This window comes from Hyposmocoma kahamanoa, unplaced genomic scaffold, assembly GCF_003589595.1.
Source record: "Hyposmocoma kahamanoa isolate Upper Pololo Valley unplaced genomic scaffold, ASM358959v1 78, whole genome shotgun sequence".
Lineage (NCBI taxonomy): Eukaryota > Metazoa > Arthropoda > Insecta > Lepidoptera > Cosmopterigidae > Hyposmocoma > Hyposmocoma kahamanoa.
The window spans coordinates 13,467,523-13,482,184 of record NW_020653945.1 but is presented as its reverse complement, the minus strand read 5'-3'; the positions used below and the strand labels follow the sequence as shown (position 1 = coordinate 13,482,184).

The window sequence follows — 14,662 nt, the reverse complement described above, 5'->3', positions numbered from 1 at the left end:
AAAAATTTAAAAAATAAACAATTTAGATTTTCAGTACAAATCGGCAACTTCATACTTTAACCCCTATTATTTTAATTGTAATTTTATGTGCAATAAAGAAAATGTCATTATGCAAACGCGAGTGTACCGCGAGATTATACATAACACACACGGTCTTATCGCACCCTTATTCAAATAAAGAAATAACTCAAAATTTATATTTTTTGGGAAAACGCAAATGAAGTTTGAAGACTTCTTACGGTGTACTTCAATATTTAATTTAAAAAAAACTATATGCTATAAATCAGTTCTGAAAATAGAAATGGATACTTTGATAAACCTAGTATTTATTTTTTACCAACAATACCTCTATTCATGTAAAAAGATATTTATTATTTAATTAATTTAAAAATGTTCAGACTTATTTCACTTTATGATGAAACTATTTATTTGGTTCATTCGAAATGGTATGCTGTAAATTAAAATAGTGCAGTTTTATTTTAAAATAATTTAAATTTTCTAGACTTTTTTAGTTTTGTTACAGTTTTTAGCTAAATATTTTCGAATTGCCAGATAACAATTTCAAAATAATGCATTATTATAATAATATTACAAATAATTATGGTGATTTAATAAAAAAATAAAGTACGCTATAATCAGTCTCTTTCTTTATTATCAGTCACAAAAATCACCAAAATGTATGGCTAAGTATGTTTAGGTAAGTACCCATACAATAACAAAAGGTCAATAAAATCAACAAAAAGATTAACAAACTATGTAATAACTTAATTACTTTTTGTTTATCACAATCTTAAAATATTTAGGTGGTACAAAATTCGCTGAATCAGCTAAATTGTAATACAAGTAGTTTAATAAAATCAACAAAATTGCAAAAAAAAAACACTTTCCTTGTGTTTATCACAATCTTACATAAACGTAACAATAGTGTAAACACGTTCTTATTATTAATTATGGCACAAAATAATTCTCAAACACCAACGACATCGTTGTGTTCTTTCTTTACTAAAATAATAAAAAAATGTTCACAAAAAAACAAATTTTCAAATTATAGAATTATAAAAACCAGCGTAATAAGAGGGAATCAACGATTTCGAGAGAAGCTCTCTTAAATCTTTCTTTTTATTGTCACTTAATTCTTGTTTTGCTGTATAAGCTGGTTTAAGTGTCACTTCTGATATATCTTTCATTTTCTTTCTCTTATTTCGCGTATCTACTTCTTTGTAACTTTCGTCCTTATATGATGTTTTGTAAAAAAAAACGGTGGAATTAACTTTTTCCATTTTTAAAATTTTTATGTTATTCCAGTTTACATTTTGTCCATCCGTATTAATAGAAAAATTATATCCCCAGTCTTCTTGTAAAGCTTTCAGGTCATAAAATGCCTCATAATTTAACTCGTGTACATTCACAGCAGGTTTGGATTTCTTAGAATTTTTAATTAATGCGATATATTGATCCGGCGTGAATATCGGCCCTGATTTTAAGTTTTTTTTAACTTCCTTCTCAATCAGACTATGCACTCCGTCTGCCTCATTTTGGGTATGGCCCCTGATTAAAAACTTATGCGTAATACTCTTAATATTTAAATTTTGGACGGCAAACAAATATAAACAAGTTATAAATTTATTCTTATTCTGACCTGCACAGTTGTCTGAGTAAAAAATTATTTCTTTTTCATCATCATCCTGCTCACTTAAAGCTTTCAAATACTCCCATACACAAGAGCCGATTTCATTAGCACCGCGTTTTGCGTCACATTCTGACCAAAAATAGCAATGCACGTTTTCGTAGCCCAACTTTGTATCTTTATTTGCTAATTCTGTAACAGTTAAATTATAACAATTTAACTTCGATTTATAATAAAATGCTGAAGTGTCGCCCTTTGGACATTGCAGCACAGCCTCTAAGTCATACACAGCAACTCTGAAATTTTTGTCAATTTTTTTCCGATCGTTAAGCTTCTCAACTCTGCAACAACTCTTCTCTTCGATATGTGTTTTATAATTTTCTTCCAAATGGGCTTTTCCTTCAGCGTTTGAATTAAAGTAAGAGGTACATAAATCGCACTGATCTTTTTTTGGTGCAAAGAAACCAAGATTAAATTCTGTTATAAATATTTTATAGTATGTCATGTATGTTCCGGCTTGTTTATTGTTCTGCTGTTGTTGTAATTCAAAATCACGATATAAATCTTTAATAGTTTTGCTACCGTCTATGTATTGTCTTGAAGTGGAAGCCCTTAAATAGTGGGATTCTACCCTGGGTATAGAATTAATGTGGTTTTTGATGGCAGTTCGTAATGCAGGATCTGTTTTTCTATGGTTTTGATGTTTACCTCTGAAATCATCTAACATTATGCCATTTTCTTTGACTTTTTGCTGAATTGTGAATATCATGCGGTCAGTTATATCTAAAGTTGACTTAAAAAATGTTTTACAAACTCTAATATTAACATCTTTTACGACAAAATAATATGCTTTATTATTACTTCTAGGTTGTGCAGCGTTTGTATATTTATATTTAGGTTCAATGTCAATCATACACGAATGTATGTATGCTCTTTGCTTCATTAAGTCTCCTAAATCCCAGAAATTACGAAACAAGTTGTATCTTTCATCTAAATTAATTTTTTCAACGCATTTAAGTCTACATTTATCATTGCAAGGTTCTTTGAGGCACCGGGCTGCTATTTTCTTTTGCGAGTGTGACACATAAGTTTTACCTTTATTACGCAAACGTTTGGTTACATTCTGTTTCCATTTTGTAGGATTTTTAATCCGTTTGCGCCCCATTTTAGGAGGAGAAGTTTCAGCATAGCTGGATCCAGATGAGCTATTAGACGAATTAAATAAATAGTTCTTTTTTCTTGTAGACCCAGTGTAAACGAAAGTTGGATCAGTGTCACTTAGGTCAACATCACTTTCGTCTGTATACAAAGGAGATATTATAATTTTATTGTCTTGAGTTCCTTGCTTTCTACAAGGGCGATATACCTAAAATGAAAAACAAACGTAAATCTTTACCAATTTTACTTATAAGTAAAAAATTAATTATAGAAAATATCAATTTTTACAATACCTGCAAACATTTATCGGTCTGCCCATCTCGAAGGGTATTTTCAGTAATTTCATCATCAGTGACATTGACATTGCCATAAACTTTGTTGCTAGGTATTGCAGTAGTCGAATTAATTTCATACTCCGAGTCCGAATTTGATGATGAGCTAGATGAATTTGAGTTGGATGATGAGCTGGATGAGGATGAGGTCTTACAAGATAGAGGCACTACCTCAACGTTGTCATTAGTTTTTATAATATTAAGGTTTATTGTAGTATCGTCGTTCTCGGAGCACGTCATACTAATGTCACTTTCGTCACTATAAGCTACCAGGCTATTTATATTATTAAAACTCTGTTTGTTCGTCATCTGCTTCTGTAATAAACATAAAAAGTTATTATGGCACATAAAATCAAATGAAATTATGTCCAAAAAGTCTTTCTTAATTATAATATAAAAGACTTACTTCGCAGTTAATTTCGCTGTTAGGGTTAACATTTTCATCCCTCTCTGAAATGCCATCAGGTGATAGTAACGTGTTCCTCTCAACTGCGATCGATTCCTAAAACAAATTACTAATTGAACCCCATTGTGAGAGTAATTAGGTACACGAATAATATGAAATAATCAATACAAAATATCAATGCACAAAATTAATAATGACTTACTTTACAATCAAATTTGCTATTGTCGCACCGATTCTCATTCATTTTTGAACTGCCATCGGGTAATATTGTGTTTTGCACAACTAAATCTAATATTTGCCGCGCTCTAGATGATGTCGCCATACTAAAGGGGATCAAAATTGCCATTACTAAGTATAATTTTCTTTTTTAGTTTTTAATAATGTACAGTAACTTGAGAATGATTTTAGTAAAATAGTGAGATAATTAAAATAAATGAAAAATAAATTTGCAAGAAATTAATAACATATAGAATCAACTCCAAGACCGATAACATTTATTATGAAATTACAGTAAAAAAGTGAAACAAGTCTTACTCAAGTTTCGTACGACATAGAACTTTTAAAGGAACAATGCACTATATTGGAATATGAATGAAAAAATCACAAAATGTTTTGCGTTAGACTGAATTAACTCTAAAATGTTAGTTAAAAATTACATATTTTTTTCTAAAAAAGGGAAATAAGTCTGAATGAATGCATTTTTAGATTAAACAATACAAAATATGATAGTTACCTGTAAGTAATACAGCGAACTATTTGGTTTTACTTCACTATAATTGCTATCGACCGCGATCCGATTGCAAAGAAAGCTTGCGCATCACTGATTGTCTCACTTTACCAGTATCAACTTGTCCGAGCGCGTTAGTCAGAAAGAGACGGACCATGTTGTATCTCGCTCATTTTGGTCGTATTGCAATGGCTGTTAGAGTGAGACTATTCTCCTTGTTTAGTTATTACAGTTTATGATAAAATCTCAAAAAACCCGAATTTTTAGTTATTTCTTTGTTTGAATAAGGGTGCGTTATGTGTGCGTCTGTTAATGACGCGCGGTGAGCGTGCGCTGTACAAGCCGCGCTACTACGTTTGTATGGAGTTACCATACATTTTATTTATACTGTGTTTTCAGTTACATTGCAACGCAACATTGCAACGGTACAGCTAGTTGTATATCTTAAAATAGAATGAGAGAAACGTCACCAATGACGATACTGATGACAAATGGAATTAGTTGAAACAAATGTAAATAATAAAGAACGGTAAATTCACTAATTATTATACGATTCCGTCGCCAGCGTTACCTCATAAAACTCGGGATGGTACTGGCAGAGAACAAATAAGTAAAGAGAACGGACACTCTCCGCCCCTCCCTAGCTTTAGATACCGCACCACGCCCCGCACATTAACGGTCACATTGACTGAACGAGAACAAGGCTGTCGGCGAGCCGTTTTCGCTCTAAGACGGCTTTGATATTTGAATATAGTTTTCATTTTCTCATTACGAAATTTGTACGTTAATATATTACATGATTTTACATTAGTATATATAAAGGCCGTGAATTGTTCTGTGTATTTTATAATCATCTAAACGGGATAAAAGAGAGGTTTTTTTCGTTTTTTGAAAGATGAAACGAAGTAAGTAAAAAAACTTATGTCTGAGACTATTTCAGTTATTGTTTTGTTTAGTGCAGAGTAATATATAATACAGATTTATTATATCAATATAATAAGACACCTTAACTTCGTGAGCCAGAGAAGGGTTCTCGAATTTTCAATTTGTATTGCCGATAAAATATTACATAGTGAATATACCTAATTATTAACTAGGTAATGATAAACTTGTACACGCAATTTCAAATACTTTAGTTACCTTCTTTAAAAGTACCTGTCCAAAATATAACATTTTAAGTGCTTTTAATATATTTATAAAATAAATCTTCAATATTATTCCAGTTAGTTAATAAATGAAAAATATAATATTATATCTATATAAATACGTAATGAACATGTGTAATTATTAGGATTCTATAATAGAATTGTAGATAACAGATTACCGCTCTGACTACGTAACGTAATAAATAGTATGAACAAATGATGGGTAACCCTGCCACTTCACGCACACATTTACGCGTTTGCAGATAGCGCTTTGCTGTATGTAGTAGTAAGTAAATAATTTTCGACCGTTGTATAGAGTGTCCGGGGTGTGGTATTGGCTAAGACCCAAAAAGGTCCATCACTTTTAGGCCCTAAAGGAATGAACGCCCAGCTTTTGGAGAATGGAATATTTTAATTAAAACTCGGGAAACTTTCATTGGTTTACGAAGGAAAAATACAGTTTTGCATTTTCAAAAATTCTCACTTTTAATAATCTCCTCAAGATTCAGACGTGCCTGACAGAGAAGGCCAGTTTAAACAAGTAGTAAGCGATTAATAGGCGTATGTATACATTGCTAAATGTGTTTGATAAGTTCAAAGACGGCGCATCAAACATACCTATATAAGTACTTCTACTACACGTATCTCGTGTAAGAGATTGCAGATATATTGTAAAATACTGTATATACCTCGATGTAAATCAGTTCCTTTTCAATCTCAATGTTATGACTGCAATTCACAACATTATGAACGTAGCGCACATTAATTCTAGATAATGCTTCGTACTGATAGACACTAGTGAGAATGTTCAACACCCGAGTGAAGAGTGCGCAGTCGCCACGCAAATGTATCATATAGGACGAACGGATCGTGTTTGATAAACAAAGTACGGCTGCTGGACATCTGCACACAGCATGCTAACATCTCTATATGAACCTATTTCTATTTAAACACAATACTTCTAGAAATTTCCTCATAATTTCATCCCATTTCCACCTTACAACCTTTCGTAGTAATTGAAATAAATTTTCAATCTCCGGTATAAAAGCAATGCCCGTGCTATAATAAAAATTCTCCTTAGCGAGGAAAATCCATCAATGTGTCAAAACGTCTAAACCACAAATATTCTGTTATATTTCCTACCGAAAAACGCACCGGGATTCGCGTACATTAGTATGCATGGTAAATCAAATTCTGATGTAAAAATACTGCACGGATAGACGAAGATTTATGGGGACAGCGACAATATAACTGGCGTCTTTTATTCGTTTTGGTGAACAACATTTGTCGCTTACCTAGTTGATTACAAGCTTGATGATAATATGAATATTCATAGTATTAACGTACGCTAAAACAGAGAAGCGCTGAAACCACGCCGGTGGCGTCGGCTGCGGCGTGGGTGGCGCCGACAGAGCTACATAGCTGAAAATTGAATAAACTTTGGTTTCATTCTCCACCAGACAAAGATGAACCACCTGCTTAAAACAACGACATCGACCTGAATAAACTGATGGCTCATAAGACAGGGGGTTATCAGAATGGAATGAGGTAAACAGTTAAAAAGTGAGTGATGATCACCTAAACTGACAACTTTGTCAGATAGTGTGTGCTGATATGGATAAGAAACCCAAATCGGGGCAACACTTTGCCTTAACCATGGCTCGGTATTTATTATCCTAGTTATTAACACGTCATTGTACACAATTTTGTATACGTGACTAAAGAAACGTCTTTTGTCTAAGTCACGACTAGAAACCAATTCAAATAGCTATATCGAATTGACTTATGGATGGCATAGAGCCAAGGTGTAACAGAGAAAATTCACTAATAATGTCTGAAGCACAAATCTCCCGAATCTTTTGTTCCATTGCATTAAAAAGTGATAGGATACAACACTATTTTCAGCAACATGCTCTAATAACAGAACATAATACAAGTGTTGACGTGACTACAATTTGTTTTTATTATATTGAAAACGTAAACCGGGGTGTTTTTTCGTAACGAGGTTAAATAAAAGCTGGCCGTGTCTAACCGAACAATAATGGCGGCGTGGTCTGTACAAACACTGGCCCTTATCTTGACACGTTTAAATCAACGCACTTTACACTGTCACTACAGTACTGGCAAACACTGCTACCGAGAAATGTGTTGCTGTAACTCTAAAGTGGAATCACTAACGTACACTACAGTGTCATTATCACTGCTTACAGGGTTATAGAAAGGTTGTCAGTCGCCCGCTTTCGCTTCGCCTGACTTTGACTGGCAACCATAGACACAGGACGTCAAGAACATTCCATATATTTGCCATGGAATACGACGCGAAAGTTAAGGGCATCTCTACTATACGATCGATGAAAGGTGAAACTCTACATGGCATCACTAAGCGAGTGATAGAATACAATAAGGAAAACGGTAAAATCGCATGGACCGAGTTACTCACTCGATCTTGGCACTCCAAATGTCGTCGTCGGCGTCCTTGTCAATTTGCATTTTAATACTCGAAAACCTTGGAGAAATAGCGTTTCTTGAATTTACGATCTACCTGCAATAGTTGTGAATCTCCGTTGAATAAATTAGGTACTTAAAAACATAATACACAGGGTGTTAACTGAATTGCGTTAACGCTCTCCAAGGAGGTGATTGCCTTATTAACGCGCACAACTTTTACTGAAGATAGGTCTCTAGAATTGCGAAAAATAAATCAGCTTCGTAAATTTTGAGCTTTTGAAAAAAAATATTAATTACATCACACGGTGTATAAATACACAGAACGGAAATCAGACATATTATGGAAGCTAAGGTGCTACAATTAAAACTAAATTTGAATAACTTATTTCCGAAACAAAACTGTTCGCTCTCGGCCAATCTCGTGTTTTCAACAAAGGAAATTTTTAATTAGTACGATAAATTAACGTTTTCAATACGAACAAACGAACTATAACAAAAACCTTACCACATGCAAATTAACAACTGGCACGGCAGTTAATCATGTTTTTATTTTTGTTTTAGTCTTTTGTGTTCAATAATGACGAACAAGTCATAAAAACCATATTATCCTAGACTGGTTACTGGACTATAATGGTATTTTCTAGATTTGAGCGCACAATGTATAACTAGTGTGAAACTATTCAGCTTGTATGAAATCAAATTATTACAATAAAAACAAGTTAAGTACGTACCCGAATAGAAAAGTGAAAACCATAGTCAGATATTAGTTGATACAGGTCCAAGTGTTACACATTCGATGGGTATTTAATAACCTCAAAATGAAATAATATCAACGAAGCATCGAAATCGACTGCTGAAATTGATTAACGATGAAAAAACATCCTTTTATCAGATAGAAGCTACAATAAACGCATTAAGATAAGAAAATCCAATGTAATTGCGTTGGCATTGAGAAATATTTTGGTTAAAAGTATATTAAAATACAGTATATTCTATAACCACCACCAGTCACAAATTTCTCATTCGCCTTTCTCGCATCATGTATCAAACCCTGTTCTTTTCAATACCTCTAGTGAATAAGAAAAACATAAGGTAGTTGGCAATGTGCTTTCTGTCTAATTAAATGCTTATTTTTGATCATGCTTTGTTTGAGGTATCAAAGAAACGATGTTACTGCCGGGTCAAGCACTTTACGGATCGTAATTGCAACATAAAATATTTGCCATTTTCTCCAAGTTACTACAAGTTAGAACTAAGCATGATTATGAATAGAGGCCAATTTACGTTTGTAAGCCAAAACTGGCATTGCCTGGTGGGTAGTAGTACAAATGGATAACAACGTGATGCATCACAAGACGGATGCGCCTGCGTAACGTCATCTTAAGAGGTGTCCGAATGGCGCCGCGAACAATCATTCAATCGCAATACTCTGCATCAATTGAATGGAATGTTCAAGAACGACTTGTAATGCTCGAGCTCAATTTGAAGACAAAAATAAAAACTTTATAAAAATTCTGATAAGAGTTTAAAAAAAATTATACATAACATTAACATTTCACAATATTTGTACATATTAATATTGTTTTTAAAGAGAATATTTATACTGTCAGTCATACGTAGTTCAGCATTTCAGTATAGCTTATCTAATCTTTTCAAGTAAGGGGGCAGGTGACGCGGCGAACAAACGGCAAGAGGGCTCGACTCTTATCAACTATTACTAATTGCGCAGCATTTCCGTCAGATGTTAGAAAACAGTGTCCGATATTTAAAGCTGTTTGTATACAAATCCTCGAAGCGAATTATCTATATTACACATGCAAATATAGACATAGTTGCACTTTCTGGCGCTTTAAAGAGGTAATTACATAAACAAGCCACGACGACACAACCGTAGATCTTAAAGGCAAAGCGAAATCAACCATTTAAACAACACTATTAGTTACAAAAAAATTCATCTCGAAACCAAATGCGGGTCATTTGAACATTAGATTGTGTACTTAGATAATGTCAAGTGTATGAAAATTTATCTGTACATGACAAATTCTGAGAATAAAATTTACCATCAAAATAAAGATATGGGATGATATCAAGGTCTCGAATAGATAAATCAGTTTAGTCATCTGCAATTCCTGAGGTAGTTGTTTATTTCGCAAAGCATATATAAATGAAAATTTGTTTGAAAGACAAGTGATAACATTCAAGATGTATAAATGACGTTGGGATAAGATAGATTATACAACCAAAGATATGTATCAGATAGACTTCTGCGTACATTTCTCATGTGCGACATACATACATATCATAATTTCTAAAAAAAAGGCATATGAAATGAAGAAACTGATAGGCGTGTTAAAAAGACTTTGATTGATCGTAAATCAGCTTCATAAGATATAATAAGACTTGGATTCTGTAAACATACATGAGCAAAACATTTTCCTCGCAGTAAAATTGTAACAGAAGAGTTTCCACGTAAAATCCGTAATAAACAGATAACAGAATGTAGAGGGATAAGGTTGAGCATGCGTTATTATATATTGATATGTAAATAGGAGTAGGGTAAACAGATACACCTGTACGAGTGTAGGCGTGAAATCGATTCGATGCCGCTAACTCGGTGACAAAACGCCGCAACGCTTATAAGACCGACTCGTGATGCCACCATGACAAGACCTCGTGTATCTCAGACACGATCGCACTGGATCTCTTTTCACGCAAACATATTGTATTCAGACCTATTGTTAAATTTTCATTAGATCATACATTGACGCCTGTGATGCCGTAAAAATTGTAAGATGTTCTGACAGCGTTATGAGGCTGTTTTCTTGGACGATGTAGTGAGTCTGAACACTATTGAGTTTCACCATTGCCATTCTACATACAGTATTGTCTTATGCAATACTCAAGTAGGTGCACAGTCGTAAATGACAAACTGATCTATGACATCCTTTAAGTTAATTCGCCCTTGCCGCCATTCATTCGCATAATGGAAGCTTCCACGAATGTATGTATAAATCTCTATTTGAAATACACGTTCCACTAATGATGCTAAGTCAAATAAATCATCAACGTTTGAAGCCCATATTCGATATTTTTTGGACTTCTGGCCACAAGACCGTATGGCACATATCCGACCGGGGGTGGTAATCGATGTTACACGTGTATTGTCACTTCGATGATATATAGACCCTAAACGCATTACACGCTGTAATAGTAGAATGTTTAGTAATTGATCACTCCTCTGTTACAATTATCCATTTGATTACAATGTCTTGCCAGCACAAGCTTACACTGTTTCAGAAACAGGTGTTATTGCAAATTTTCACTTTGAAAGGTTGAGAGTAATAAGCATGTGATTAATATCCTTCAACTTCAGGCATCAGAGCGCTAAATCACCGCATTAAATACTCGTGACGTCAAACGCAACCAAAGTAAAGTTATATTTCCACTTTTAGAGAGCACAAGCTCCATTTTCTGTAATGGAGTGCGAATCATAAAACGCACATGGCCCCAAGAAGTAGCTACTCGTGGGTACCCAGTGAAGTGGTCAGAGACGGTAAAATATACAAACTCAGTACACACGTTATGTAAGGGTCCTGCCCGAGGTAGCATGGTTACACCATGAACATATATAACAGATACTAAGTACAAAGGAACAATGGGGGAGGTTGGGTTGTCTCCCTGAGGGTGGGCCTCTTCGTTCTCGGTGTTGCCTAAACATTTTATATCGGCCAAGGACGCGGCATGCACAACGGGACGGCATTGCAAGCTCTAGTGGCAAAAACATGAATGAATTAGCTGGAACTAGGTCGATCTGAAACTTAACACTGGACATGTCTAATAGTGGCATTCACAAAGGACTTTATCGTCCTTGTCAACCCATATACGTCCTGCAACTAGACACCGGTCTCTTTTGAGAAAAGACCATATCCGGGTTCAGTGGGGGTTAGGAACTACACACGTCTTTGAAAAGTTAATTGAAATTTTTTCATACTTAAAGGTTTCATTACCATGTTTTCCACAAAGCAAGTGATAGTAAAGTATATTAAATTGCACATGATTCGATAAGGCTTAGGTACAGGCACTCGGTGGGATCGATTTACCAGTATTGTCTGTCGTAAAAAGGCACCAATGACAAGGGTAGCTTAGAATCAAAATAAGTGTTACTTAAAGAGAACACACAATATGAATATGAATTTATAGCGCAGCATGCAAGAAAACAAATATACCGCATATTAAATTGCGATTTCTCGCATTTCAGCAGTGGTTCACATTTTCCAGCAAATAATTTCACGAAATGGTATCAAAGGCTGTGCATCCAATAACACTGTTTTTTTTTTGCTGTTTTCTCTTCGAACGTACCATTGCTTTGACCTAGCTATAGTTTTTTCTATTTATTTATTCCCTCCCATTACGTGTTGCGAATATAAAAGTCATTCAAAGATACGCACAATCGAAGGAGATGTATTTGTATGTTTTGTTTGTTGTATAATTTAAAAAAATATTTACATACAATCATTAAATGCTATTAATTAATAAATATATGAATTAATTCTTATGATAATACCAGCCATATTTACACACAACATACATACAACATATGTATTATTAAAAACTATAGAGATTTTACGAAAAATATTATAATCTGTAACTATAAACACTACGACAAGCTCCTGTAACCACAAAGCATCGACATCAAAATTACAATCGTTGTAAGGTTTCGGCTTAACGCTGCGTAAGCTGTATGGATGTAGACTACTGAAAACTAAATATAAGGCTTATTTATTAACTTAAACCAAGAAGAGCATAAGCTTTTTAATTAAATTAGCTCATAAAGGGGCGCGGTAAACAAGCGAGATTTAGTTAAGAAGGCCTCGCCTGCCGGGAGACGATAAGAGCCCCATGTACATAGTCAAGATAGGGTAGTATACAAGGCAAATATTTGTAAACTTCGCCATTAAATGAGTGTCTAACTATACTCTACAGTGGCGCCTTGATAACACGTGTACGTACTTTTTACATATTCATATGTATCTTAATTATTCACTAACAGACGTTACACATTGACACCCCGGTCTCCTTTGTCCTCAATTGACCTATTTAACTCTCGCATATTCATAGAATTAATCAATCATGGGTCCTTCGTGACTGAGTGACATGGAAAAAATCATACCTAGCGGCCGGTACCCAAAAATCTAATTTTCTAATTCTAGCACTGCGAGCGTGCTCCATACAAAATAGAGTTTGATCCTGATTTGATTATTACTTAAGCAAACTCTTAGAAACTAATATTGAGCATGTGGTTTGCCAGTGTCCCGTTATGTCACAAGTTTCAAAATTACACGGCCTCAAGAATAGAATTTATTTATGAATTAAATTAATTTCAAAATTAAAGGGCACAACTTTAAAATAATTTTTCAAAGCAGTAGAACATTTTGCATAGATTTTAAATCACTGTGACCCTAAGAAAAATATTGAATTTTTAGATTTAAACGTTATATTGTCACATATTTAAATCGATTAAGTAATTTTATAGGAAATGAAACTATGTTTTCGGATCTAAATCGCGTATATTTGTTTTTCGAACAATCCAAAGTTTTGGGCCCTTTACAGGGCCATGGTCTTGGTCACGGGTGGCTGAGATGGTAAAGTCATCAACCAGTTACGTCTAATATTAACGCAGATCTGAAAAAATAGTTTCATTTCCAATGTGTTACAATCGCGAAAACCTAAGAACTCGATAACTAATTTTATTTAAATCGGTTAATTAACATATTTATCTAAATCGGTTAATTTCTATTTAGTCGCCATTTTTTGTCTCTTTAAATAATTTTTTAACTAATATTTCGGTCTATGGTCAATTTATACGTCGTCTGTATTTTTAGGTTGCTAGAAAATTATTTCGAAATTGCTTATTTCACACTAATCTTTTATAGCTGTTTTCAATCAAAATGTTGTACTGCCTTATAAACGTTTGTAATACACTGATCATCACAAAAATCGGCTCATCCTGTTTTGCACTATATATTTTTATAAATTCAACCTTAAGTAAAGGTATTTTCGAACTGCACTTTGTTTATATTCGATAATATATTTGACATTTAAGTACAGTCAAGAGCACGTCAAGCTTGACACTTTGTACTTTGGACCGTTCTTATAGTAGGCGGCATAGAGTTGGATTTAAGTCTTAAGTGTCAAGCTTGACGTGCTCTTGACGCTGTACCACAATTCCTAACGCACTTGACTACTGGCTAATACTACTCGGTGCCGATTTGATTGTTTACGTCAGCATTCAGTTTAACCCTGTTCCCATTGCGAGACGAAGTTTTAAATTGTGCACTTGTCATTAGATAAGTCTATTGACTATCGCTGTAGTTTAGACTAATTTTGTCTGGAAATTATGGGTACAGCGTCAAGGGCACGTCAAGTTTTACACTTAAGACTTAAATCCAACTCTATGCCGCTTACGACAAGGACGATACAAAGTACAAAGTGTCTAGCTTGATGTGCTCTTGACCGTACTATTGAAGCTGAGGCGGCCCAAGTCGTAGCTTTGTTGCAACATGGATAAATCAACAAGTTTTGCCCGTTAGACCGAAATATTAGTTTAAAAAAATAATTTAAACAGGCAAAAAAACATCCGACTAAATAGAAATTAATCTATTTAAGTAAAATTAGTTAATCGATTTAAATATGTATCAATATCTACACATGATTTTTTGATATTTTTAAAATACTAACAACCTCTCAGGACTGTACTACTAACATCATAAACAACAACTTTTATTCCATGACTTTTAATAATTCATCAGATTTTACTTT

At 34.0% G+C, this 14,662-nt stretch overlaps 1 protein-coding gene across 4 annotated transcripts in view; it reads right to left on the bottom strand.

Moving 5' to 3' along the window:
• Positions 1–14,662, bottom strand: part of LOC113233254 (nuclear receptor coactivator 7) — a 101,769-nt gene that overhangs the window by 65,488 nt on the left and 21,619 nt on the right. The window contains exons 1-2 of one of the 4 annotated variants that reach the window (XM_026468304.1): positions 7,836–7,897; positions 6,743–6,817 (exon numbers count right to left, since the gene is read on the bottom strand). The exons of 2 other annotated variants lie outside the window; for them this stretch is intronic. In XM_026468304.1, coding sequence (XP_026324089.1) covers positions 6,743–6,817; positions 7,836–7,885 — 125 coding nt within the window. In that variant the 5' untranslated portion in view covers positions 7,886–7,897. Of the gene's footprint in view, positions 1–6,742; positions 6,818–7,835; positions 7,903–14,662 lie in introns of those variants that run through there. One more of the 4 variants, XM_026468306.1, reaches the window with a different exon arrangement.